The sequence below is a fragment of the Archocentrus centrarchus genome, chromosome 3 (assembly GCF_007364275.1).
Source record: "Archocentrus centrarchus isolate MPI-CPG fArcCen1 chromosome 3, fArcCen1, whole genome shotgun sequence".
NCBI lineage: Eukaryota > Metazoa > Chordata > Actinopteri > Cichliformes > Cichlidae > Archocentrus > Archocentrus centrarchus.
The window spans coordinates 12,826,725-12,854,655 of NC_044348.1; the positions used below are offsets into that span (position 1 = coordinate 12,826,725).

Consider the following 27,931-nt stretch of genomic DNA (forward strand, 5'->3'; position numbering starts at 1 on the left):
TAGAACTTGAGTAATATGTCTCCAGATAACCCACATGAGCCAATTATAGATACACGTGCACACCCATAAAGGCACGAATGACACGTTAAAGTGGATTGCTAGGTGGGTTAGACGATGCCGTTCTCTCCACTGCTCCCCGTTTCTTCCAGTCAGTGTTTGTTTGAAGGGAAACTCATAAATAACTGTCACTTTTCCTCACCGCTCCACTCCAGTTGTTTCAAACTACTGTGCAAAAAGATAGGCAGCGAGTGGGAGCCTTATCCACACTCTGCCACTGTGTGTATGCACACAGCAGTGTGTGCGTGGAGCTCTACGTGAGCTTGTGTGAATTCAGCGCTCGTATGCTAAAAAGTTTGTATTCTGTCAATGCTGTACACATATAGTTACACTTAAGACGCACTTCTCTATGCTTTCCCACATTCCCTCACTACCTTCATTTTATTTATACTCCTTTCCCCTCATACCCCTCCTTTTTCTCCATTTCTTTCTTCTCTCCCTTGCAAACACTATCTGCATTATTCCAAGCTTCTCAATTATCTGGCCTAATGCATGCACCACTAAGATTAGTTTGCAAATTTAATTAATTCTTATCAAGGAGACTGCATAGCAGATGCTGGGGCAATTAGCACTTAATGGAAAACACGGGGGCAGCAATATTAACGTTTTAATTCCGCGGGGATTTGGCAAGTCCCTGAGATGTGTTATTTCTGTCTGCTTTTTCACACTTCAGATCTTATTTTTCAAAAGCACTGCAGTCTCTCAACCTGAACCAGACCAGAGAATACGTGTCTGGTTTTAATTAAAAAGCAAGAGTTGCCGCAGCTACATCAGGCAGACTACCTGGCTGCTGAGATAGAGCTGGCACATATACACGCACAAACGCGCGCGCACACACACACACACACACACACACACACACACACACCACACACACACACACACACACAAACATTAGAGGTGAGATGCTGGGAGTGAGATATGTTACTCACCCTGCTTGTTTTGGAGGTGCTTTAGTGCTGGGGAGAGCGGGATGCTTGTAGTACCTGTATGAAAAACAACTGCAATTAAAAGAGCCTTTTCCTGCTGGTGAAAATGCAGCACAGTATTTTGCCGACAGCAGCAGCATCTTTTCCTCCGCAGGGTATTGGAGTATGAGTGCAGCATAATGGTGCTGGGACTGAGGTGGAACAAGGGCTGAACCAGACTACTCCCGGGATGGGCTCTACCTAACATGCAGGTCCCATGCGATGCAACACTCCCACCTGCTTCCCTTTGGCTACAAAATTAGCCAAAAATAATGGTGAAGATTTATATTTTTTGTCTCTATATCTCAGCAATTCGTTTTTGTGTATGAAATGTGAGTGATAAAAGTGGGATAAAAACTTGAGTTCTTCCCAGGATGATGGAGACCAGTTAAACTCCACCTTGTGCTGCGCTGCCGCGGCCTGTAAGAGGCCCACTGACTGCATTTTCACTGCAGCTTTAACTGCAGTGGCCTTTCATAGTGGTGACAGATGGAGGGCATTTAAACTAATGACACAGAGGACCTCCTATCCTCTGGCCTGATGGACCTACAGCTGTAAGGCCTCTGCTCTGTCTGTGTGCAGCCAGGGTGAGGGCCATGAAGAATGATGATGATGGTTGTGTGTGTGCTTTGTTAGTCTGCGTGAGGTCAATCATTAAGACAATAGAAAGAAAAGGATGCCTGATTCTTACCAGCTTTCCTCCAGATTTCTTCTGGCAGGTATCCTGAGGGAGGCCTGTGTAAAAAGTCTCGATGGATCTCTGAAATACACACACACACACACACACACACACACACACTCAGTGTTGAATGCACACACAAACTGTTGATCTGCTTGAACACACATCCATCCATGACTACCCTATAGTTTCCAGTTCTATTTTTGGAATTAATAAAAATTATGTTTGTGGCAACATCAGTGCAGTAAATAGGCTGCCACAGACTTTTTCAACCATTTCTGGGAAGGAACTGGAATATGGGAGCTAGAAGTGAATACAAATCTTAATTATGAATGAGCATGCTGTCGACATAAGGGTGCAATCAGCTGGTTAAAGATCCAGGATGTTGCGAGTAGATTTTCTTGTGCCTCCCAGTGTGAGCTAAAATTTGTAAATCTGCTGTAAATATCATCATCTGACAGACTCGTTGCATCTAAATTGATACATTAAGGCATTTTCAGCATTTTAAGTAAGCCCTACCTTGCTGTGAGTGTTTTGTTTTGCCAAACATACCCTGCGTGTGTTTGTCTACCTGTCTGTCTGCCTGTCTGCCTTTCAGCAGCCGAGGAAGTTCCTATGGGCAGTGATTCGCTGCTGCTAGCTGTGTTGGAGGAGGAGTTGTGGTGAGGAGGAGGAAGAGGAGGAGGAGGAAGGCAGTGCTGTCCGTTGCTCCCACCTTTTTTCATCTCCTCCACGTCACTGTAGCGCCGAATCCAGTGATTCATCTCCTCCCGGTCGGCCTCCTGGCAGCGGCGCAGCACCGTCAAGGAGCGCCTTGTCTTCTCTACCATGTCCATGATGCAGTTCAGGAGCTGCAAATGTAAAGGATTCAGGATATTTACTCAAAGTGATTAATGAACAAGAGGAAGAACTTTGAAAAAAAAAACTAATGAGAAGGAGGTTAAGCTTTCAAAGGAAAGGTTTTGAAATGGACCAGATTTTTAAAAACCATTAAAAAAAATGTAATAGGTCCTGAGAACAAGAACTCTTCAAAAGTTAAGAGCCACTTTTGGAGCCACTTTTCTTGTCTCAAAACCAGACATGTGTGCTTGCGTGCAGCGGCTGTTCATGTCTCTACTGATCTGTTCATGGATTCTGTGCTTGTCGGTGAATTTCAATGTCTGAGAGCACAACAGCAATGATAATGTAACAGCTGGGCTGCTGATGACAACGTTGAACCAATTCCTTCCACCCTTCTGCTCTGTTCCTTGCCAGCTCAACAGATTTCCTTTCTTCCTCTCTCCCTCTATTGTAACCAGTATAACTGTTTTCCAAAGTGCCCTGTCTTTCCAGACATAGAAAGGTCTGCTAAATGGGTTTAGCATGGTTGACATTCAATCTATATCATTATTCCCATTCATCTTTCCGTCTCTCTGTCTGACTTCTTTGCTCTGCCTCTCCACCACCTCCCTCCCCTCTGAGTTAGCTATATTTATTTCAGTGAAGTGTTTCTAATTTGGCAGGGGTCCAGGCCTGGCCGGTTCTCTCCATGACTGCAGCTCTTGTCTCAGCTGCTCTCCCCAGCTGGAGCTGCTCTCTGCTGGGTCCTGAGCTCCATCTGGGGCCCTATTTCTCTCTCTCTCTCTCTTTCTCTCTCTCTCTCTCACACCTGCACTGTGTGTGTACGTTTCTAGCCTACATGGCTTTTCATGGAGCTGAGTGCTAGGAATCCAGATAGGTGTGTGTCTGTTGTTAATTCACCACACTGACACAGACTTCGTAAGGTCAGCTGTCTGTCAACTGCTAACTCAGCTGGGACGGAGGCCGTTCTGTCTGTCAACATCTCCTGTCCTTGTCATCTGCATGCCATCTTTAGCACTAAATGTAACTTTAATCACCTGCTGACCTCTTAGCTCTTTTTTCTTTTTTACATGAATGAAGCAAAGAGGTGGTTGTCATTAAGCACAGCTGCCATGCTGATACATACATTATCGAGGTGCTTCCATTCCTCTGCCCACTCTCGATCTGTAAGACGGTGGTCGATCACCTCCTCTTGGCGAGCTCCGTGCACTGCTGTAACAAAAACATAACAATAATGTGCCACATTATTGTCATGTCAACTTCCCACATCATCAAGTGTTCAGATTTTTTTAATAACTGTGACAACATAATGAAATAAAATCCTGGTCTAATTTCTTAAGGCTTACTAATTATGTACAGTATGTCTGTAGTTGGTGCCTTTGTTCATTAGTCGAGTGTGCTAATTTTATTTTCTTGTTTTTAATTTATTATATTTTCAGTGCAATTTTTGGTGCATGCATTTTAATGTAAAGCATGTAAAGATGAGAATTTGCACTGAATGATCCAAATTTTGCATGAACTAAATCACACATGAGGAGCTTGAAGTGACTGAAACACCCTGCAGCATTAACTCCACTGTACATTGTTTTCCATTTGCATGACTGTTTTTTTTTTTCAATCAAATAAAAAGTGACACACTATCTAATATATCTAACATATCTAATCAGTGAGATTGTTTGGCTACAAATTGTGTCTTTCTATTTGGGCAGGCAGAAGGAAGGCATATATGGTTGCTACAGTTGACCACATGGGCATGTATGGCTGTGGTCTTTATATAGACACAGTGCCACAAGGATTATCACGCTGGACTGACAGCTGGCCTTTGTTCTCAACATACACCCCATTTATATATACTGAAGCTCACTCAGTCTTGACCGTGAAACTGTGTGCAGTATGACTGTTGGAATTACTGACTTATCTAAGCAAATGAATGCTTTGCAGCTGTTCTACCTGTCTGCCGGTGCCTGTCTCGGGCTTCACGGTGGTCATTATGTCTGTAAGCATCTCTGTATTGGTGTGCCAGGGCCATGTCTTCTAAACGATAGTGCTGGGGTCCCACTTGGGGATGGGCGGGTGGGGGATGCCATTGGGAGGGTGCGTGGGGAGTCCATTTGGAGGAGGGTGAGCAGGAAGACCTGTGCTGGGGCTGAAGCGTTGGCTGGGGCTGATGGTGCAGGGCCTCTTAGCCAGGTGCTCCGGGTGCAACCCATCTCTCTCTGAGCTGTCTTTGGTCCTGTGGAGGAGGACAGGGTTGCGGATTAATTCAGTGTTTCACTGAGTAATTCAGTGTTTCTGAGCCCAGATGGGCTGGGAAGGCTGATTTAGCTGCATACACACAAATAATTTTGTCTCTCTTTTTTTTTTTTTGGATGTCATTTCTCATCAGTGCTTTAAAAAATAATTGCAAAAGTATCCTCTGTAAAGTGTGGGAAAATACAAACCTTAGCAAAACTTTAACATTCCAGTGTTATTGCAAGTGTCATAAAACTTTAAAAATACACAGAATTCTTTATCTCTTCATCTCATGTGCATTACTGTTTAATTTTATTTTCAGGTTTTGCTGTATTTATTTACAAACATCAGAAATGTAATGTGTAAATATATATACAGTACTAAGTTCCCAAATTATCTAACTTTCATATTGCACAAATTTACAAAAATTTACTTCCATAAAGAAATAAACATCTGCATCACTCCTTTCTCATCTCACTTTTTAAAAACCGAGCTTCTGCACTGCATTTATGTGTGCAAGAAAAGAATTAACCTTTATACAGATTACTTCATGTTTCTCTTGCTAGTCCATCCGTGGCCCTGCCAAACCACAGTGACTAATATGGAAACTGTGGGATGGCTTGGCAGGCATGAATATACAATGCCAATGTATTATGTCAGAGTTCAGGAGGGCATGACAAAGTAAAGCCAGAATCTTCTTTAAATTTGATCGAGGAGTGGGGGGGGTGGGGGTGGGGCAGCTGTAAATGTGTAGATCTGATTTATTTTATGATTCCTATCTCTTGTCTATCTCCTAATGTATCTTTGTATTTGGCATACTGTAAAATAACATATAGTAACAGCAGAATCCGATGGATTATTTTTCAATGAAGACTCAAAGGCTTGGTTACACACCACAGCATCTAGCATTGCAAATTATACCGGTCTGAGGAGGCTCCAGTAAGGAACACAAATGTGTCTCTTCTTAAAGTTCAACAACTCCCATATGGTGTATGCCAGCGCACATACATACTCATGCACACATCTTATGTATCCCTGCTGAGAGGTGCTTGTTGTTCAATGGCAGTAACTCCGCGCCTCTCCAAAGCTTTTGCACAGCTGTACACCATATGCATCAAACAAAACCAAGTCCAAGCGTACACCCTGCGTCTCAAGCTCTTAATCTGAATATCCTTCAGCCTACTCTTAGATTGCAAGTATTTCTCCCACCCTGCTCTTGGGCTTAAGGGGCAATATGGGCTGAATGCTGTGTGTTTGGCAGATGTTTAGTGACACTCATTTTTGTCTGTGTATTTTAAGCATGTGTGTGCGAGAGGCTGTGTTTTCAAGCCATCTGGACAGTTTAAATGGGAGTGTTGATATTAATCTGTTTAGCTGGATAGCAATAGCCAGGCATTCAGATGGAAATCACTCTTTATTATCCTGGGGATCAAAGGCGAATGAATGCAACACTGACGATGATGGTGTGTGTTTACGGGTGTGTGTACTCGTTCTCGGTTATCCGTTTCTATATTATTGTGCACGTCAGCTATAATCGTACACATCCCTGGTTGTAGTATCTAACAAATCAGAGGTACAGCTGGCATGACGTAGGCCTTGGCCCAGCTGTACACCCCCACCTCCCTTCCTCTGAGTCCTGCCTGCTGCGTATAAGCCAGTGGTTGTGAGGAGGATGTGTGGGGATTACAGTGGGATTGCATGTCCAGCTCCAACCTCTAGTCCCATTCAAAACCATAACCATCACACACCTCCCCACACCCTGCCTAGGATGTGCTCAGTATTGTGGCCAGCACATCACCATCTGGACACATCCCTGACATATGGACAGCGGCTGGGAGCCCGCAGGTCAGGCAATGTAAGAGGGAGGGTGAGAGAGCGGGGTGAAGAAGTCATCAGAAAAGAAGGGCAGCGCCAGTAAGAGAAGAAGCAAGAAATGAAAAAGGGAAACGTCAGTTAATTCTCTCTTGTGTTATCCTCTTAGCTGAGTGAATAAATCAGAGTGCCAGGGAGTAATGTGGGACAATAGCAATCTGTAGCTCTGTTAGACTTTCTGTCTATCTTTAGATAATGTTCAGGACATGTACTGTACTTTGGTCCCTGCTCTCTTCCTTGGATCTCTTTTTCTTTTGCCTCTCAGTCTCTCTTTTCCCTTTCCTATGCTGCATTTATCTCTCTCCTCCCTCCCAGACAGCTGGCAGAGGCAGTCTGGCATCAGGGCTGTCCAGACTTCCGCCTCCCGCACAGAGGATTTATAGCCTCCCCTTGTCGCTTGGCATTCTGAAATACCCTAAAATAATTCATTTATAACAGTCTGTGCAAGACTGCCAATGCATGTTCACTTCTGAAGTCTGTGCTTTCCTTGTTTTTAACAGAGAGATGTTACCTGTCAGGGGTCCTTCTCTTGCCATGCTCATTCATCTCCAGCATTATCTCGGAGGAGTCGAGGGGTGAGCTGGCGTTTGCGTCCAGGAGTAGCTGCTCGTGTTGGGCCAAATACTGAGCTGGGGTCTGCTTGGCCAACCTGGCACAGTGAAGCAGTTCTCTCTGCAGCAGGGGCAGGTTTGCCTTCAGTGGTAAAAAGAGGGAAGACAGGTATCACTGATTAGGAATGAATTAAGTTGTTGCAGGAAGGCCATACTGTAGATTTATTGAACTGGTATGAACATAGATTGTTGAGTGGACAGGAAAAGAGCTGAGAAACTTACAGTGGTCTCACAGATAGATGGGGTGAGAGTGAAATAATGCCAGATTAGGATGAGAAAAAAGAAAGTGATAGATGAAGAGACAGGATGAGATAAGGCAGGTCCCCTGACACATTCCTCTAGCGTGCATCTCACTCTCTTTCTCTGGGGTGTGCTGTTGTGTGTCTTTTATCTGTGTGTGTTACGTGTGAATGTGTGTGTAACAATGCTGTCAAATAGCTCTCTCAGACCTGTCTGGTTGATATAACACAGCTATTGCTGCAATGTCCCAGATGTGGAGGATCATCACACGCCAGGAGGTCTGACACTCACACACACACAATCTCACACACACCCTTTTCCCCAGAAGTTACCATGCACATCTTACCACTGTTTATATACAGTATGATGGCCAGCGCACGCAGACAGTATATACATATAGATTTCCCTTGTCACTTCTCTTTGAATCCTTTCTGTTTCCAGCACGAGGAAAGGAGCACGTTTCCTCACACACTAAAGCACTGACCGCATAGAGAAGTAAACTTTGTGCATTTCAACTGAAGACATCAGGCCTGATTTGTTTCATATGAAGTCTACAAACAGACATTTACCTTTAAGAAAGGAATGACAAATGGCCTCAGAGGGAAGTTGGTGGCCTCGTGAAGTTTAGAGTGAAACTCTTCAATGGTGAGAGTGGAATTCTATCCAAGACAACAAGAAGTTTGCAGCAAAGAGAGAACATAAGAAAAAAGACTTTCTTTAACACTTTATTATAGAGCTGAAAGCATTCCAACTGATGCAGTTTCTTTATCATCTCCACAACATGTCTTTATCTGTGTAAATATATTATGTGTGTAAGTAACATGATAAGTCGTGCAGAAGAGCTTAATCTGGGCTCAGATATTTACACAAAATGAATTCTGCTACACAATTAAATGTTATGTTGCCATAAAGAACAATAAAAAGATAAAGGAATTACTATGTGCAGGTATATTGTAGCATTATTGAAAAGCGTAATCAGAGGAATTTTACATAAGTATAAGCACAACTTACCACCAGTCCCAGCACAAGGCTGCGCACTCTTTCTCCAATCTCAGGCGATATGTCGTTGCCAAACTGCTGCAGCGTGGTGAGAAAGCGCTTCAGCTTGCAGAGCTGCCGGGCACCACAGGCTGGCGGGAGCTGTTGGTTGGACAGCGAGGCTGTTGAGGACATGGCCGGCCCGTTGCTGAAGCCGTTAGGAGTGGACGGAGCACCGTTTAGCGATGTAGGAGAGTGGCTGCTCCCATTCAGCACTGCAGATAAACAGACAGAAGGAGGAGGCAGCGTGAATTGGGTCAGTAGTTTCGGAGGGGCCTTAGGGGCATCTGACAGATCTAGGGGCATGACAAGAACAGAAGCCTTTAAATCCTGATGACAGAGGAGTGTTTGGCTGAGATGAATTAAATAAAGCGAGCAACAGATTTAAATTTGATACCACGTCTCCAGTACATGACAACTGTAGTGATGCAATTTGCTGCTAGCTGCTGTGTGTGCTTGGAGTAACTTCAGCTGTTTCACAAGTGGTACCATTTGACTCCCACCCCAACCTATCCATCTCCCTCTGTATCAGTCTAGTCCACCCTGCTCCTCACTCACTCACTCACTAGGACACAACTATAAGAGGAACTTGTTAAAGAGGTCCCAAAAATAGTCCTATGGCCTGTGTTACTTTTATTCCAGTAGCAGGTGTGTAGCTAAATCTGGGCCTGCACATGTCCACCAGCTGAAAGTACATTTGCAGCTTTGAGGTTCAGAATAGGCACAGCATTCATACACATTTATAATCAGTTGCATATTCGTCTTAATGCAGGCAAAACAAACAGATAAAAACACAAACACATTTGACCTCTCCCCCGAAATTCTCTTCTTCAGTTGGTCCTGTCACTCGCCATATATAAATAAACATATATGTCTCTGTGCATGAACGCTGTATGTTTGCTGGAATACCTGATGATGACAAAACGTGACATTGTTTTCTCTCTTTCTATTTAAAGTATGTACCTAAAACATCATCATAACAGCATATGACAGCACTCACAGTGAGCACAGCATCCAAAATGTCATTTTATTACTGATGCAGCTGTGTAATCTTTTCAGTGTGTATTTTGTAGGGCTCTACAGTGAGCTACTGTTGACTGTACTGGTCTAGTTGCTGTGGTTCCTCTCAGGCACGCTTGTTGCTCTAATCCACGGGTCGAGCGCTTGAACACATATGGACTAACTCATGTGATTCTAATAGGCTGCACTTGTGTTCTGGTTTTAGAGAGAGAGGGAGAGGTGCAAGGAGAGAGCTACGCTCCTGACCACCCGCCACAACAGGTGAAACAACATAGTCTGTCATTGCTATATAGGGAAGAAAGTGCTCTACACACTGAAACGCCATCCCGGCCGATGTACCCTGTACCGACTGCCGCCTGACCAGCTGGTAAACAACACAGGCACACATGCATACACAATGCCATAGCCACACTCACGCACGCACTCCAAGACACTTGTCCCACCAGCAAGGACGTTACGCACTCCAAAAGACGCACGCACACGGACCCCTGCAGGGACACACACCTGACACACAAGTGACTTCAACATTTGTTCATCAGAGCAGGGAAGAAACACATATTTGAAATTTTCCTTCCTTTACACAAGCGTATAGAGTGACAGATGACCAAGGAGAACAAATGGCTGTGTAGTCCATCGCAGATGGCTGCTGAGGTATTGCAGAAATGTATGCATTTGCAAACAGCCTGGACAACATGTAGTAGGTCTTAACATCATAAATGTTTTTTTTTTCCTTACTGAATACAGCTGCAGTAAAAGTTGTAACTCCAAATTTCATTTTCAGGGCAAATTTAGGAAAAGGAATAGTTTTCAAGTCAAAAAGGGACCAACATTTCAACAAAAACACAGACACACTGATCACACTGTGATATTTATTACCCGCTAGGCCATGGATTGGTGTGCAGTAGTTTTAACCGTCTCTGGAGCTTGAAAAAGGCGACTGGACTTCTTTTTGTTTCTTGAAGACGTTTCACCTCTCATCCGAAAGGCTTCTTCAGTTCTCAACCAAATGTATGTTTGCCACATACATTTTGCCACACGTAGTCCCCACCTCCAGGGGACTACGCCCCAGGGGTTTAAATACCTGGGTCTCTCCACCATTTGGTTGAGAACTGAAGAAGCCTTTCGGATGAGAGGTGAAACGTCTTCAAGAAACAAAAAGAAGTCCAGTCGCCTTTTTCAAGCTCCAGAGACTACTATGACCTGGATGACTGAGAATCTACACAGACAGTAGTTTTAACCCCAATACCAACTACCTAGTCTATGCTCAGCTATTCATTTCAGCTTTGTAGAGAGGTGTTTACAACGCCTTTGATACCAGCTCACACAATTTTATCCTTGTCCTGTTTACTATGAAATAAAGGTTCAGAGCAATTCCATTCAAGAGTCACTGATGCACCACACCAATCAGTGCGTTTTTACACCTGTCTCACAGCATCTAAGCAATCAGTGTGTTATGAATAGTTTAATTTAAAAAGTTTGGACTACAGATGACGCTCGTGGTAAATGAATCAGAGTCTAAAGTTGTTAAGGTCTAAATGAAGGTGTTATTATTCTTAGAAATAGGATAAAATACATAAAAAGGATCCTTACTTGATTTACTAGTGGTAGGGGTGAATGAAGCATTGCGATTGGTTGCTTGGCTGACAGCCGGGGGGGGAGGAGGCATGGTGGGTGGGGTGGACCTGGGCTGGGTTTTCACATCCGCAGGTGAATCTGGCATTGTTCCAACCTTCTGCACTCTGCTACCTACAATATAAAAGGAGAAGACAGACACAGTTGTCAAGATGGAACTCCGTATTTTCAAAGTGGAGGCCGCTGCTTAAGAAGAGAGCACTGACATCTTCACCTGGGAGCTATTAGCTGTTTTCTTAAACCCTACATATATAGAACAAAACCAAATCAATGCAGCGAGTTGAAATGAATCCAAACTTCTATTGTCTTTCCTGTTGGAAATTCATGGGCTTGGAAGACATACTGTACAACACCTGCTCACTAGCTCAGCTGCTCCTGACTGAGATCCCCCTTTCGCTTCCCTCTTGCTCTCTCCTTCATGCATACACAATCCATGTAGCTGTGACATCCCAATCAGACCCCCTCCACTGTAACCTCCAACACCCACACACTCCTCCCCGCCTGTCCCTTCTCGTTCCCTAGTTCAGACAGCCGGCTTGATAGCCAGTGACAAGTGCAGCTGGATCTGCTGCTGTCCATCACTGTGGCCTGGCTTTCAGCGGGGCTCTGTCCTGCTACCAGAGGCTTCACTGTCCTCTGCCAGACACCCTGCCAGGACAAACAAGGCAAGGCCAAGCTCTTTAGTGTGAAGGCAATGGATGGTACAGCGATGGACATGAGAAGAAAACACAACACGTGGTTGATGTGAGATGGCCACAGGCATGTGCGAGGACCAATGCGCTATGCTGTATATAAGTAGCAGGGGGCCTTGGTAATTTGTATGCAGTGCAACTTTCACAAAAACACTGTCATGCACAAAACTGCAAACACTAAGTCAATCTATCTATCTATGTATGGAGTGTTGTCTTTCCATCTGTGTGTTTGACTGTCAGTGCAGCTGCTGGAACTGGATCCTTCTGCAATGTAAACTTGAGCTGAGAGTGTGATGACTTTTTCAGTCTAAGAAGATAGTGGGGGAATGAAGACCAGGGTAGTGAATGTGCACAATGTAATAAAAAATCAAATAAAATCACTATTAACACCCAGTTTATGATCTGGTTAAATAATACTACTGGTTTCATCAACTCCTGCTGCCAATATCAGAGCTGGTGTCTCGTTCATGTGTGCATCATAGGTTTTACCTGTATGTTAATGCAAGCACAGTAAGTCAGACTAACCCTAAGTTAAAGTCCTATGGATAGATTGTGTGAGGCCAGTCAGTATCTCTGACAAGATAAATGGCAAGTATTCCTCCAAAGTTGCCAAAAGAAAAACAGAGAAAATGGATACAGGGCGCAGAAGCTGGGATTGACATTTTTGCCAAATTTGGAAGAGGAGACAATTAATTATTTACCACAGACAGCATTTTGTAAACTTGATAAAGTTTCCCTTAACTCAATAACAGTCAGTTTTTTTTTTTTTTAAGTACTTCAGGGACTTTCCCCCTTGTATATATAAGATCAAATTTCAGTAACGATTTTGGGGAAATTAAATTTTACCACCATTAAAGATTCTACAGAAAATAACGTAATGGGTGAAATCAGTTTAAACAGCATGTTCATACATATCTGTTGCTTGTCTTGGCTGCTAAAATACAGTAGAGACACAGAGGAGCCTACACGCCATTACAAAAACATGCTGAGACAGTATTTTCTTTACACAAAGGGAAAAAAAAATTACACATCACTTTGCCAGTTTCACAAGAATGGACAAATGATCACGCACGTGATTAACTGTCTAGGTTTATGAACTTTCCCCTGATTTAAAAACATGCAAATTTGAATTTTTAAGAGAGTCTGGATGTTTTTCCTCTGTCTCTCTTATATGGATGCTGTTTATTCTTGTGAATCTGTTTGATTATTGTGTGTGTGCTTTGAGGATGTTGCAGAGGCCTCTGCTATAAGGGCATCATTTTTCACAAACACTGATTAGCAAACATTCATTATAAAAGTGCATTTTTTTAATAAATAAATGTCGTCTCAAGCCAGACACAACCAGTTAGTAATAATGTCTAACACTTCTACTAATAAAAAAAGACAACAGAAACCCTACCATCACTGCTCTAGAAGCAAAATTTGTTAAACCCTCACTGGGTTTTATATATGTAGCTGCAGGATATTAACTAATATATTAATTCACTGCAAGACAATGCATTTTCATTTCACTCCTGTGAAATGTTTTCCTACACAAAACCCCTGCCTCAGTTGGCCTCGGTCCTTGGTGTTAGCCTATTTCCGAGAGCTCATGTAGCAACGTTCAACAGCTGGTGTCTGTATTTAAAGAGTGCCACACTGGAGTGTGCAGTGTGAGAGCCATTGACACACTGATCCTCAAGAACACGAGGGGCACTCTGCTGTTTGCCCGATGCCAGATGCTCTAAACATAAACACACAAGGTTGTAGATAGAGGCAAATGAGGCTGGTTGGTATAAATAGATGCAGCCATTCTCTTCTATACACTGCTAAACATGTAAAAACACACTACATGCTGCTGAATTGGTGGGCTAATTCCTGTATAGAGGCAGCCATATATTTCCATAAACCACCTCTTTGAGTAAATTTATTATGCCCCACTCTGTACAAGTTCTTTTTTAGAGTGTATGAAGTGTATACCGACAAGTGTGAAGCTGCTTACAATAAATGGAGAGGAGAGGAGGATAAGGGGACCATTCTGTCTGTCTGCTCCCACCGTGGGATTATAGACAGCTGTTTAATCTGACCAGCTACAGAGACAGGGCAACACGTACACACCATGCTCTGGATTTTACTTTTAATACATTAGGAAGTCTGCAAGGTCTGGATTCCCATCTGTGACCATCTGTGCTCCAATTGTGCTTTGTGTTGAAGGACAAAATATTTATGAAGTATAAAAAGAGAGCTGCGTAAGCCAGGTAAAGTGGACCTGTGGTTAAGATTGAGGTTGGGGCATTGCTTCTGTCTGTAAGATGCTATCCCCCACCACCACCCAACATACGCACTCGTGCACATGCACATCTGCAGTTTTTTTGTCCAAAATATTTCAGAATATTGTGCTGAAAACAAGACAGCATGATACAATCATTACCTACCTCTCTGCTGTTGTCTGTGGCTGTTTGCCTCTGTTTCTCAGACTCTCTGAACAGCTGTATGTCTGTATGTTTGACGTAATCGGGGCTAAAAGATTGCTCACCAAAGAAACAGTCCTCAGTCTGAGTTCTAAAAATGTTCTCTGTCTTCTGTGCTCCCCTTGTGCCATGATGAAACAAGATGAAAAACAATTCACTGCAAGACACACAAAACCCCAGATAACAAACTGTACGAGCGCACACGCACAGCGCCGTGGTTTGTCTAAGTCATTTGAGGGTCTCGTTATAGATTTAGAGACACATGTTTTCATGTTAGTTCCTTAAGACAAGCACAGATAGAGATATAAAGACCACCATGTAATGATAAGATATTAGAGGGTCATTCAGATGCTGGTAGTGCAGTGTGGTCTCATTTTACATGTCTGTGCGTTTACTGTATGTGTATCTAGGCATTTGTTCTTCCACTGGAAATGCAGCTGCAACTTATTAGCTTTAGCTAACCGCTGCAGAACAGTCCCCTTAAATCCCCCTGTCTATTCAGTCTCTCATACTCCGCAGAGACTCTTGTCAGTGACCACATAGCCCTAAAATTCTCTCTCTGTCTCTCGCTCCCTCCCTCCCACTGTAATTCCCCCAGTCTCCAGGAATGCTGTTGTTTTTAATTTCTCCCAGCTGCTCTGGCTGGCTGCCCAGCCGCCTGGCTTTCCACATCTGTTCCCTATCACACTGCTGTGGAGTCCACACAAACAGCGCCTAAGCCCCTGGCCCCCAGACCCCCACCAGGCCTTTATATCAAAACACTGGGGATTGCAGCCCTGCGCCCTGGACCTAAGCCTAAGGGCTACAGCACAATCCATTCTTATGTTACCAGCACAAATATCGTTGAAATAAAAAGGACTGTGAACATCATTAGCACAAAATTAATGTCATCTTCCTGAAACCTGGAGCGAATCAAGGGTGTTTTCTGTCTGTGTGCCTACTTCTCCACTTTGACATTTGCCTTGTTATCAGGGTGCACTGAGTCACAGGTAAGATAGGAATGTGTGTGCGTGCGTGCGTAAATATTTGTGACTCGGCACCGAGGCTGCTTCTGCAGACAGATCCCAGACTCCGCTTCATCTTGAGCTGATTTAGAGTTCAGAGGCTTTAAAGCCCTCACTAATGACAGGGTGGGAGGCAGGCCGGTGCAGTGTGTGCGCACACAAACGCGTTTGTATATCTATCTTTATGAGGACTCACATTAAGTAGTGTATTATCTGGCCCTTTGCGCTCACCCTAATCTGAACCAAATTCTAACTTTAACTCTGAAACAGCCCATTGAAGGTAAATCCAAATGTTTTCCCTTCACTTCATTGCAATGTCCTCACTCCTATGGTTGAGATTACAGTTGCCCGAGAACACACTCAAAAACACACACACACACACACACACACACACACACACACACACACACACACACACACACACACACACACACACACACACACACACACACACAGATACACAGATGGTTTCACACGTGCTTAAGTTTTCAGAATGCGTATGCTCACGCTGTGGACACAAACATGGACATTTTGCCCTTTGTTACTTAAGAATCGCTGTGATATTTCACATGTGCGGCATATGGCATAATAAACATGGTGACCAATAACAAACAGGGGAATAAGGAAGAGAGGATGGGGTGACTGGCTGTCTTCAAGCACTGACAACAGCCGTGCTGTCTTTGATCAGATTACCACAAGCAAACCGTTGACAATTCTCTAGCTTTTTAAGTCAAACACATCTACATTTTCTTTTGAATGATTAAACTGGAGAGAGAAGAGCAAGAATAACTTTAGGGCAAGCAGAAGGTGAGGAAGGATCAAAGATAATTTATCCAGGACCAGAGGTGCTAAGGTTAGAGGAGCTGTATTTCTGCCTCTCAAAGCTGCAGGGATGCTGTCATACAGTGCTTATATCTGTGAAAGCTGTTGATGTAATTGTATTGAAGTTCTAGCGACCATCTGTTCTCCTTTGGGAGGGCCTGGCTCCTCTCGTCGGCAGTGAAGTGGTTATGTGCAGCATATCACTGCTGCCGACGTGCTCGCAGAGAAAAAACTTCCTTTTCAGATTTTCCCAACGGCTGCTAATAAAATCCAGATGCTAGACTGTTTCTGCCTCGCTCCCACTTCCCTTACTCCTCCTTCTCAATCTTCTGTCTTTTTGCATCTCTTCTCTTAGCCCCACCCCCATTTATCCTGTCCTTCTACATTGCTAATCATTTCTTTTCTCTTTTTTTTTTGTATCTACCTGTCCTCCCTTTGCCCTGTTCTTCATTCCCCCACCATCTGTCCATCCTCACCTCCTTCCTTCTCTCCAGCCACTAACTCAGAGCCATTCCTAAATAAAGGAAAGTATTTGTGACATTCGGCCGAGGTAAGCTGTGCCAAGAACAACTCCCTGGCTAGCCAGACACATCTGGAGTGTGTTAGGACTGCACTGGGCACTGGTACCGACACTGGCTATCCTACAGCACATACACACGCACGAAAAAATAGTCCCAAATACAAGACCATCAGAAATGTATAAAAGCTGGAGTACATACATTTTTACAAAGCTTACTGAATTTATTTCACATTGAAATCTGTAATTCAAATTGCTCACCATGCATGCCAGAAGCTGCAGGCACAAATTCTCAGTTGTGCTTGTTATTGTGTTGCTTACTCTTCCTCAGCAGCAATAGGGTAAATCACAGTTTTTAATGCATAATTATGCAAGTACATGTATGCATTCTGTGGAGGTATGTGAACAGCACCAGAGCACACGCTTGTGTTTTGCGCTTCTGCGTGAGTGTGTGTGTGGGTTTGCATGTGTGTGTGCTTGTTTGGCTCCCAGGGTCCCTGTGTGAGAGGAGCTGAACACCTGAACATCAATAACTGTCATGTGAGCCACCTGGGACCCCACAGCCAGCTTGCACCATGGGCACACAGCCATCACCAGCACAGCTGCCACAGAGAGGGGAGGGGAGGGGATGGGGTTATAGAAGGGGTGGGGTGGGGTGGGGGGGGGGGTGGGGGGGGGGGGGGGGGTGGGGGTGAGAGCAGAGATGTGGGGGAGGAAGTAGAAGACAAGACAGAGACACAGAGATGAGGAAGTGACTGTGCATGTGCATATAGGAATGGGACAGAAAAGCAGGAAGGCAGACAAACGAGCAGAAAAAAAAATTACATGTAGCTTCTGCTGCGCATAAAAACTCTGTTATTTGTACTCATCTACATCTCCCCCCTCCTCATCCTGTCAGCCGTGCACCTAATTTTGCCAGCTGAGAGCTCAGCCCGAGGCAGCCCCGGAATAACATCAGATAAGACTTTCTTTTGTCTTTCCTCTTTCTGATGAGCTCAGTTATTGGGCTTCCTCAAACGTGACACAATTAATATCGTATCACTAAGTACACAGTTGATATATTGGTGTAAAATCCTTTTTTTTTTTTTTTTGTGCCATGCACGGAGTCATGATTGGCATCACAGCAAAGCGAAAGTGTAAACTTAAATTGAGCACAACTGAACCAAAGATACTTTCAGAGTTCTTCAAGTTGACACAGCATGACAAGATCCACCTAGGCATCTGATTTTGGTTTAGGCAGCAGGAATCAGTAAATAAACTATACTGAGAAATCACATTTGGTCAAAAGGAATTGCTGCCTCACTGATCATCTGGAGGGTCTGGCACTGACTTCTTTAATCGCTGACCAATATCAGTTTTATAAATGCAAATATTTCAATGGCAATGGCAATGTGTTTGAAAAAAGTATGTTCACAGTGAGTGCACTTCCCCAATTCAAACACCTGCAGCCTCACCCAGCACCAATTAGCTCATCAGGCTTTTAATTACTCTGTTAATTGCATACAGGCAGCATGAAGGGCAGCCTGGGAATAGGGCAAGGAGGCCTCCTGAGGACCCAGTCTGACAAGCCTGACAAACAAAGAGGAGGTTTTCTACCAACAGCAACCACAACAAATCAACTCTGGAGCCTAGGAGGAAAAGCGAAACAGGAGAGAAATAGCTGCAAGTGCCTTATTGACAACGCTGTGATATCACTTCCTGTTCTGATCAGTTGGGTGTGGAGGCTGAGACTGTGAACTGGGTGATGAGTGAGTTTGGGGAAAGCTGAGGTGTAGAGAAAGAAAGGAGCAGTGCCTCGTACAAAGAGTTATGCGAACATCTGTGTGTAGCTACACTGCATCTGGATTAGTTCATGCTGGTCACAGGAGGGAGAGAGCGAAGGGCTGGGGTGGGTTGGGGCTGGAGGGGTGGGTGAGAAGGGCTAGCGTGGGAATGTCCCACTGTTAACTTTCGGGCATGCGGGCTTATTGTATTTGTGGGAGAGTAAGGCTGGAGTCTCCACAGAGTGACCTGTCTGTCACAGAGCTCTGCGATAACACAAACATCCTCTAAACTGTGCAAACGGGACACACACATTCGCATGCAAATATGGCTACACAGCAGCTGATATGAGAACAGTCAGCACAGCAGTGAGAAACTCTGTATCAGTTTTCTCCTCCTGCTATTTGGCATTTACTCTTCATCCATGTTTTACTGTATCAGAGAAGCTGCCTTTGTGCCTTTCCCTCACAGCAGATGTCGTCCTTCCATTTCTTCCAGGAGCAGTGTTTGAGGAGGTGTATCCAGGAAACAGTGGCCAGCGCTCACTTCCTGTGTGACAGGTGTGCGATGGAGGCCTGACAGCTGCTGTCCTGTTCTGTCTTTCGCTCTCTGTATTCCTCTCTCCTATATCTCCCTCTTTCCAGCCAGCTGCAGCAGAGAGCAGTTCTGTTTGTTCTTACGTCACTGCTGCTGCCTGCTGATTTATGGAGCACAAAAGACTTAGATTTGACCCTGGCAACATGCACACACCACAGCAAATGCAGCATCTCTGTCTTTCTCTTGCCGTAAACTCTGACTCTTCGCACGAGTGTGTGTTAAACAGAATGTGTGAACTATGGCTGCCTATTTTTCTTCCCACGTCTATCCCTCTTATGCTTTGTGCGCTGTTAAAAACCTGACACTGAGCTGTCACTTACAGCTAAGATAGGAAAACAAACAGCAGATTAGTCATTCTCCTGCTTGATGTCTTGTATTTCATTTCATTCTGTGTTAAATGTCTGCTCTGTCACTATGGAGCTGTCAGTGCTGACAAAACTGTCTGTAGCCTGAACTATTCTCCAGCCTGCCAGCGCTCTCGTACCTCTTCATTTGCCCCGCGGGCACAGTAACAAAAGCTCCTGACATTACCCAGGCACGGGGAGGGTGTTCTGCATTATCCTGGAGGACCCCATAGGTTTCACACATAGACACGCAAGAAACAAGAATGTGGCGGAGGAGGAGGGGGAGACATTCATGTGACAGGTTAGAGAGAAGCTTTGACAGTTTCTCCATTTAGCCTACAGCAAGCTCGTGTTGGGAGCTGCCGAAATAAATACCAGCAACCCCTCCGGGACACAGGCCGACTACAGGACGCCGCCACACAAACGGAGCGAGTGGCTGAAGAAGGAGAGCGACTGCTGTGCCAATAACATGCTGATTATGTGAGTTAATTGGCAAATTAAGATGACCTGCTGTTGCGTGATGGTCAAAGAAGGTGGACAGAAAACACTGCCACTATAAAGGAAGTGTGTAAATTTATGTAAATTTAAATTAAATATATGCAATCTTTCAAGGCAGAGATAACAGAAAAAAAATCTATGTAGCCTATATAACTGCATTCAATGTCAATCTAAGACAACTATGCTTAATCAGTTACTGTTCTTAAAGCAAAAACAAGGCTAAATCCAAGAAGGCTAATCTCAAGCTCGCATATAATCACAAAGTGATCCACTCGAATGTCTCTTTATGCTCTATTCTCTATTATCCCGAGTACAACTCATCCTGATCCTGTGGTATCAATCAGTTTCTGGTGAGAAAGCAATATGACCTTACTTGTTATTCTGGGTGAAAATGTTAGCGGGTGATATCAGTTCATTTATCACATAACATTTTCTTACAAGATGAAATTCTGTCACAGACTCAACAATCATCTTCAAACCTATTAAAAAAAATCTTTACACTACAGAACTCTGTAGAATGTGATCAGGAGGTTCAGCTCGCTATATCACAAACCTGCAAAATGTCTTTATGGTTTTTCACATCACATTTATTCCTGCAGAGGTACTTTCAGATTTCTCCATCATACCATAACATAGTGGTCAGAAATTTTGAAGATGGGATGATTTCTGCTAGAAGTAATACTTGAAATATCATCAAATACGACCCCTATATCCCACTGATGTGACTTTAAATGCTCCGCTCCTCAAAGTCACCACTACTCTTTGACATATCAGGGAAATCTCTAACCTTCCTCTCTCTGCGCTTCAAAAATCTCTGTTTTCTGACAAGTTGAAATATCAATTTCCAAGTGAAATTAGTCCTTTACATGGGCAACACTTTTATCTGAAGGGGCAGAGTTTCTCAAAGTCTGTGCATGTGTGTGTGTGTGTGTGTGTGTGTGTGTGTGTGTGTGTGTGTGTGTGTGTGTGTGTGTGTGTGTGTGTGTGTAGCGCAAGAGAGAGACATGCACAGGAAGGAAGGCTGAAGTCGAGATTAAGGTCTGTACAACTAGCTGGTAACACACTCAGTGGCTCAGCCTCCTATTTGAAGAGAGACGGAACCATCTGTGTGGCACAGGATCTGTTTCCAGGAGATAACGACATTTTTAATTTCACAAATACTGTAAGGGGAGAGAGAGCAAATGGGAGAGACATGCCTTCCTTCCCAATCTCTGTCTGCACGGTCCCCCTGTTGCAGCACTTCCCCAGATGTCCAGAGAGGACCGTTTTCGAGTGGGGGCCTTAATAACTTCAGTCTGTGTTCCTTTGCGCTTGTTTATCCCTCGCCTGTGATAAAGGGCTCGATGTGGGGCAGAAGGAAAGGGAGGGATTCATTATATCGTGTAGCGGTGGCGATTTGTACTTCCCATTTTCTCTGCTGGCCTGTTCGCTTGGCGTGATTAAAACACAGCTCGGTGCTACTGTAGATTAGCCCAGCTGTATCCTGTGTCAGACTCTGATCTGAGCACACTTCCTACCATGAAGTAGAAAGGGTGGGAGGTGACAAGATGCAGCAGTGGGAATGGGACAAGGAAAAGAAGAGGGTCACAAAAAGGTCAAAGGTGAGTGACCAAGCGAGGAAATAAAAAAGGTGGTGGTGGTGGTGGGGTAGCGGGAGGTGAAATAGGCACAAGATAAGGAAGGGAGGAGGAGGAAGGTTCTTCTTCTTGGCTGTAGCTGTCAGCAGTTCAGCTACATACTGTGGTGACATTTGTTTGAACCCGCATTCACAACTGAGTGTTTATGCGAGCTACAAATGTGCCTCCTTTTAGACTTGCATAATTGAGGGTGCAATTTTTGAAGAGTCAATTCAACAAATAATTTTCAGAAATGCTTAACCATAAAGGCTAAGTTTTCACCCGTGAATGTTCCAGATACAGTAATTCGAGCATCTCACCTGCTGTGCATTGGAAAGCTGGAGAAAAGACACCTGATAGTTCCAGTGAAAACAGTATTATTGCTAGAAAATGCTGGATGTGTGCGTGGAAGCGCGAGCACTGTGACTCTTAAGAATATGAGTGGATATGTGCACATTTAGGAGAATGCAAAAGGAAAGGAGCGAAAGAGTGATATTTCAAACACACAATTGGGGTTTTACTTGGCCTCCACCCACTGCTCTGCTCCCACGCTGTGGCGTCAGCAGGCCAGCCATCCAGCGAGTGTGTTTCTCATTCCATCAGATGTTGGGAAGCTGCTCGCTTCTTGACTCTAGTCTCTGACATTCTCCATCTCCCCAGAGAGGCTGGGCAGCCTTGTCACAGTAATGTCAAACACATGTGGAACAGACCAGAGCACAGCCGACCAAAACACACACACACACACACACGAGACGGAGGACAGAGCAGCAGGCAGCCAGAACCACGCTGGTTTTTCCCAGTATGCATCAGGATAAACAGCGCTGAAACTATAGAAATGCTGCACTTCATCATTTCCTCTCATAAATTTACACAAAAAGCACAAATTTGCATATCGCTCTCATTAAACTCACTTTAACTGTGCAATAAGCACACTGTTCTTCTGCTGTGAGCAACAGTTCTGCCAGAGAACAAAACTCTACTAAGCTGTATATTTCTCTATATCACAGATGTGTGCCGTATAGCTCCCCCTGTTAGTTTGAATACACACAAATATACATTGAGGGCTGCAACAACTGTAACCAACAACTATGGCTTCTGTAGAATTTGCAGTTTTAGAGCTACTGTAACAAGAAGAGGGTATATTTTCTCTCTTTATCTATTGAAGGATAATCTTGTCAGTCTAAAAGCCAAGGGTATGTTGCTTCCTACAATCAGCTAATCAGAGCAACTAGTGAGAGGCAACTTGAGAGGTGAGAGGTATCACAAATAAGCAGACCATCTGGAGAGTGTGTAAAACAAATTTTCACAGGTCAAACAACACAAATATGAACTACTTCGACTTTTGCATGTATTCGCCATACACTCTGCTGCTGTAGTGTTTGATTACAAAATACAGTGTTATGAAAATGGGGCATTAGGTTTGCTTCCTAATTAATTACATATAGTATCCACAGATCCTCTTTTTATGGAGGAAATCATTCACACATGAACCCATCAAAATCTCGGCTTGTGTTTTAAGATCACAGACTAAACATTGCAGAAAAGAGAGGAAGAAATGAAGCATTATCTTTTTTATAAAAGGCGTATAATATATGTATGTATGTTTATTGACTTACAGGAATACCCAGAGAAAGTTATGTAAACACATGCAAACACAGGTTTTATATCTTTGGCTTGTGTCAGCCGCTTGACTTGTCTTGTTTGTGATGGCCCAGGTGTCTGTGTTGTGCTGACCACTTGACCGGCTTCGCTGTGTGCTTGCAGCTCCCGCCCACCCAGGGCCATCTGCTCCACTCATTAATTAGGAGACAGCCAGTTTCACCTGCACTGCCTGCATTTAGATCCCAATAATTAACGTGCACACACACACAAAGCACACTCAACAAGCCCACACACTCATCCAACAAACACATAAGGTGCATCCAGATGCTGCAGCATCAAGTCAAAGTATAGGCCAGAGCCTTTTCATTTGCATGTAATGAGACAGACACTGTTAGAGATACTTAAAAAAAAAAAAAAAAAAAACTGGAGGAAGACTTCTTTCATCTCCATTTCTGCTGTTGAATGCCTCATATGTAAGTCACTGATAAACCATTGAGGTAACATTGTGCCTTTCATCCCTCAGTGGTAAAACAATCATGATGTGCCTGATTTAGCAGAAATGAAGTATAGAATAATAACAAAAGCCATCTCAACATGAATGGAAGTAAAGTACACTGGCCTGTGGTTTTGCTTAATTCCATTTCTTCAGAGGAAAATTGGTTTTATTGCTCAAATCCTGTTATGTTTCCTTCTGTATGTAAAACAGAGGACATCCCATCCATGGACCTGTAGTAGATGGGAACTGAATAAACACTCTGCAGGCACAGGTCATAATGAATGGCCAGCCTTTTAAGAGAGGTACTTAATGATGAAGTGGGGACATCTGCCTTAGCAGGCGGTGGGCCCTGCTGGCCTGAGCGATTGGGCGGCCAGCAATGGGAGGAGAGAGGAAGAGATGCTCACTTGGTGGTGATGGAGGTATAATGTGCGGTGAGGCAGGGTGTCTGCACTGCGGTTTCACCTTTGCAACCTCCCATCTATTGTTCAAGACTATTATCAACTGTTCAATTATTCAGATGATATTTACCAGGGCCAATTATACGGGGCCACATCCTGCAGAGAAAATGGCCAGAGTGTTTTACTGTTGCACTTGCATGCGGAAGAGTGCGCTGCTGAGGCTGTTCAAGCAGGGCTCAGAAACCTTTGACTGCACTTGTTTTCTTCGCTGGGAGTGTCTCCGCACTCACAAGTTATTATAAATCATCTCCACAAAATGGTACCGCCACAGTGACACCCGAAAGGTTGGCCCTTCAAGCTCCACAAATCTTAGCATGCACAAACACTGATGGACACCACAACTTGGTCTCCAGTATTTTTGAAGCACCATGCAGTTCAGTTAAGGCTAAATGCCTAAATTTATCCCTTCACACCCACCACCTTCATCCAGTCCAGATGGACACCAAAATCACAGAGAGCAAAGATTTTGTGTCATCACTTTGTCTCAACATCACTTTGATGTGTAGCACAGACTCATGTGGCAAACAACTCATGACCTCCTCTCTCTCTCGTTTTATGTCTACTCTCAGCTCTCACCCTTTTTTATCTACTCTCAAAATGAAAAGAGACAATTTCATATAATAATAATAATAATAATAATAATAATAGACTCACCTTTTGTCTGTCACTGTCTCCTGTCAGGAACAATGTAACTCAATTTAACTATATTTACAAGTTCATAACATTCTACAATGACCCTCTGCGATCAGAGTGATATGTTACCCTTTCAAGTCCTCTGCATCAATAATAATCCACACTTCAGGAACAACATACGCGCTGTTTCACTTGCACAGATCGTCTAATTTCCCCTGTATGTAACAGTGTAACCATCTAAAGACGTCATAACGCGCAAAAGGGTGAAAGTGTGCAATTAACGAAAAAAAGAAGAAAAAGTTATCCTGTACAGACAGTATCCCGAGCTTCACTTTCACAGTAGCACTCCGCTCCTCCAGAGCCACAAGCATATACTGCTGACCATAACGTGAAAGTTTAAACTTGAAATATTTCAGCATTTAAAACTTTTACTTCTAAAACATCAGCACGCCAGTAAAATAAAAGTAAATAGTCTTTGCATTATTCGGCTCGAAAGAGTGGATGGTGCAGGTTGTACTTACTTTGTGAAGGTCGAGGTCAAGCTGAGGTAACTGTGGCGGTGATAATCCACACCAAATAGTTTCTAAAACAGATTTTTATACATCATCTCAATCCTCATCATTTGAAAAAAAGAATAAAGCTTTGTCGCTTTCTTATTCCCCTTTTTTTTTCTGTCTTTGAAATATTGAGAGGAAAGAGCGAGAGTCTAACAGAAAACAACGGTTTAACTTTCCTTTGGGTGTTCAGTAGGGGTCTTGACTTTCCAGGTTTAATAAATTATGAGGTATTTCACTTCTTGGTTATCTCGAAAACGAATAAATAAAATCAAAGCCAGAGCTCTTGGATTCTTAAGCAGATTGATGTCTTTGGTTTTGCAGTCTAAGTTCTTTTTTTTCTTTTCTTTTTTAAGCTTTTTGTGTTGACGACGTGAAAAATCAGAACTTGTCCCAGTCATGTAAATCCGCTCTTGCTCATCTTAACCATCCCAGATCGAAGAAGGAAAAACACAGCGGAGTTTTAACTGCAAAAAAATCTTCTTTTATTTTATTAGAAAAAAACCTATTAACCTGCTATTACCGTGGAAGTCCACAAATCATCGCATCTTCGAGGGGAAACCGCAGAGATTAAGATGCGGATCCTGTATTCGGCAGGGTGCGTCTATCATTCCTCCTGTTACAACTTTAAAACGCTCTTCTTCTTCTTTTTTTTTTTTTTACAGTTTAGCCACAGTCCGTGGTGTCAGGAGCAAGTCTTTGTACATCCGACGAGACCAATTTATCTTCCTCTTCCTCTTCTTTTTAATTTTAAAAACACAGTTTCTTCTGCAGCCTGTAGACAGGCTGCTCCAACACCACGTTTCTCGGTACGGTACTTCTCCGACGCGCCAGTCCTCCGTCGCGCTGTCTTTCGGTGTTATGGTCTTTTAAAAAAAATAAAATAAAACAGCTTCACTTCCCCAAAAGAAAATCACATTCAGCCGAGCATATCTGAAGGTTTCTTTTCCCGTGAATTCACAATTTGGGATTTGCAGACTTGTTTTGTCTTCTTCACTGATGAGTGGAGCTGGCGGGGCCACCGTACGCAGTAACCGCGGCTCTCTCCTCCTCCTCCTCTCTCTCTGTCCTCGCTTTAGCCTTCTGTCTGCGTTTAAACACCATCTGGAGCTCCTAACCTCTCTCTCTCTCTCTCTCTCTCTCTCTCTCTCTCTCTCTCTCTCTCTCTCTCTCTCGGGTACCATCATAGACAAGAGCTGCCAGCTATTGTGCAGGAATCCTTTCTAAATTGAAATGGATCCAAATTGCACATTGCAAACCCCATATTTGTGCAAAGTTATTAAAATTATGCTAAAAACCTGTGCTATTTGTTTAAGGACCATTTAATCAGTTGAACTTGGCCAAAGGCATCTGTTGTCCTCCAATAAAATGCAGCCAAAACCATGCTGATTGACGGTGCATCTTAATGACTTTATGTGACTTACAATATATACTCTAGTCTACCTATGTTTTTCCCCCTCAGATGCTAAACAGCTCCAATTCAAAAGCACTGAGATCCGAGTCAAATGTTCAACTGTATTTCTGTCCCGCTGTCTGCCCGTGGGGGCCGCTATTTCCTCATATCAAGACCACGGGGACAACAAGGAAAGCAGACTATATTTACTGTAACACTTGGGGGAAAAAAAAATACAAGCGTTCTGAGAGCTGAATGAATGCAAAAGAATGCGTCTGGCGGCATGTGAACATACGTCAGTAAATGCCACACCTCTTGTAAAAGTGACAGTTTTCCTTTGTGTTCAAGTGTTGCCATTAGCAGTCAAGTCAGTGGGATGATGTAAAGAAGGATACCAGGACGGTTTTCCTTGTAAAAGAGCATCACCATAAATGTGCCCTATACCTTTCCACACACGTGCTTCTGTGCTACTTTTAACAGTAGCAGTAACAGTAGTAGTGATCATCTAAGATCACATGTGCCAACATTAGTATTCCCATGTTGCAACGGTTTCGTGAATAATGGCTGTTTGAACCTTTAATTCTTTTCTTTTGATGTAACATCTGTCTGAGGATGACAAATGAGAATTCAAATAATAACGATTATTTTAAATGGACTAATCTGTCATTTTTATTAATCAATTAATTAACTGGTCTATAAAATGCCCATCATGAGTTTCCCGAGGCTAGAGGATTTCTTCCCTGCTTTCCTGATTAGCAATCCCAAAATTAAAGTCACTTAAAATATTATTATTATTATTTTAAAGTGCAATGATAGCTTTCTTACAGATTTGAAAAAAAAAAAAAAAAGTTTGGTAATATTTATGAATGCACTGCCCTAAATAGATAAATTATATTGCATGGGCAGGCAGAAATACACAAAAGAGCGACAGAGAAAATGGCAGGTACAGTACATCTGGTTCCTCTATAGTGAGAATCCTCCACCTGTCCACACTGGTCTGTTAGTCCCTTAGCCCCACCCACCTGCCCTCTCTACCTCTAACAGACACCACACACACACACACACACACACACACACACATAGCCACGGAAGGGGACAGAAGACAAAGCTGACACCCTCCTGACCCCTTCTGTGTCTACAGAACAAACAGAACCAGCTTGTAAAGTACACACAGACAGCTGCTGTGCCCTGACTCCAGCCTCGCCAGCACTGAACGCAAATGCTGCCTTCATATGGACACTTCTGAAAAGTCCTCTACTACTGATTAAATAATGTGAGTAAGTGTGCAGGGGGAAGCCCCGT

General features: G+C 43.6%; 1 protein-coding gene across 1 annotated transcript in view; it reads right to left on the minus strand.

The window, feature by feature from the left end:
* The window catches only part of cbfa2t3 (CBFA2/RUNX1 partner transcriptional co-repressor 3), a 37,134-nt gene that overhangs the window by 1,894 nt on the left and 7,309 nt on the right, over window positions 1-27,931 (minus strand). The window contains 9 exon segments of the mRNA XM_030720393.1: window positions 1,717-1,785; window positions 2,276-2,555; window positions 3,671-3,756; window positions 4,495-4,597; window positions 4,600-4,777; window positions 7,160-7,341; window positions 8,069-8,158; window positions 8,511-8,752; window positions 11,148-11,303. Of these exon segments, the coding sequence (XP_030576253.1) occupies window positions 1,717-1,785; window positions 2,276-2,555; window positions 3,671-3,756; window positions 4,495-4,597; window positions 4,600-4,777; window positions 7,160-7,341; window positions 8,069-8,158; window positions 8,511-8,752; window positions 11,148-11,303 (1,386 nt within the window).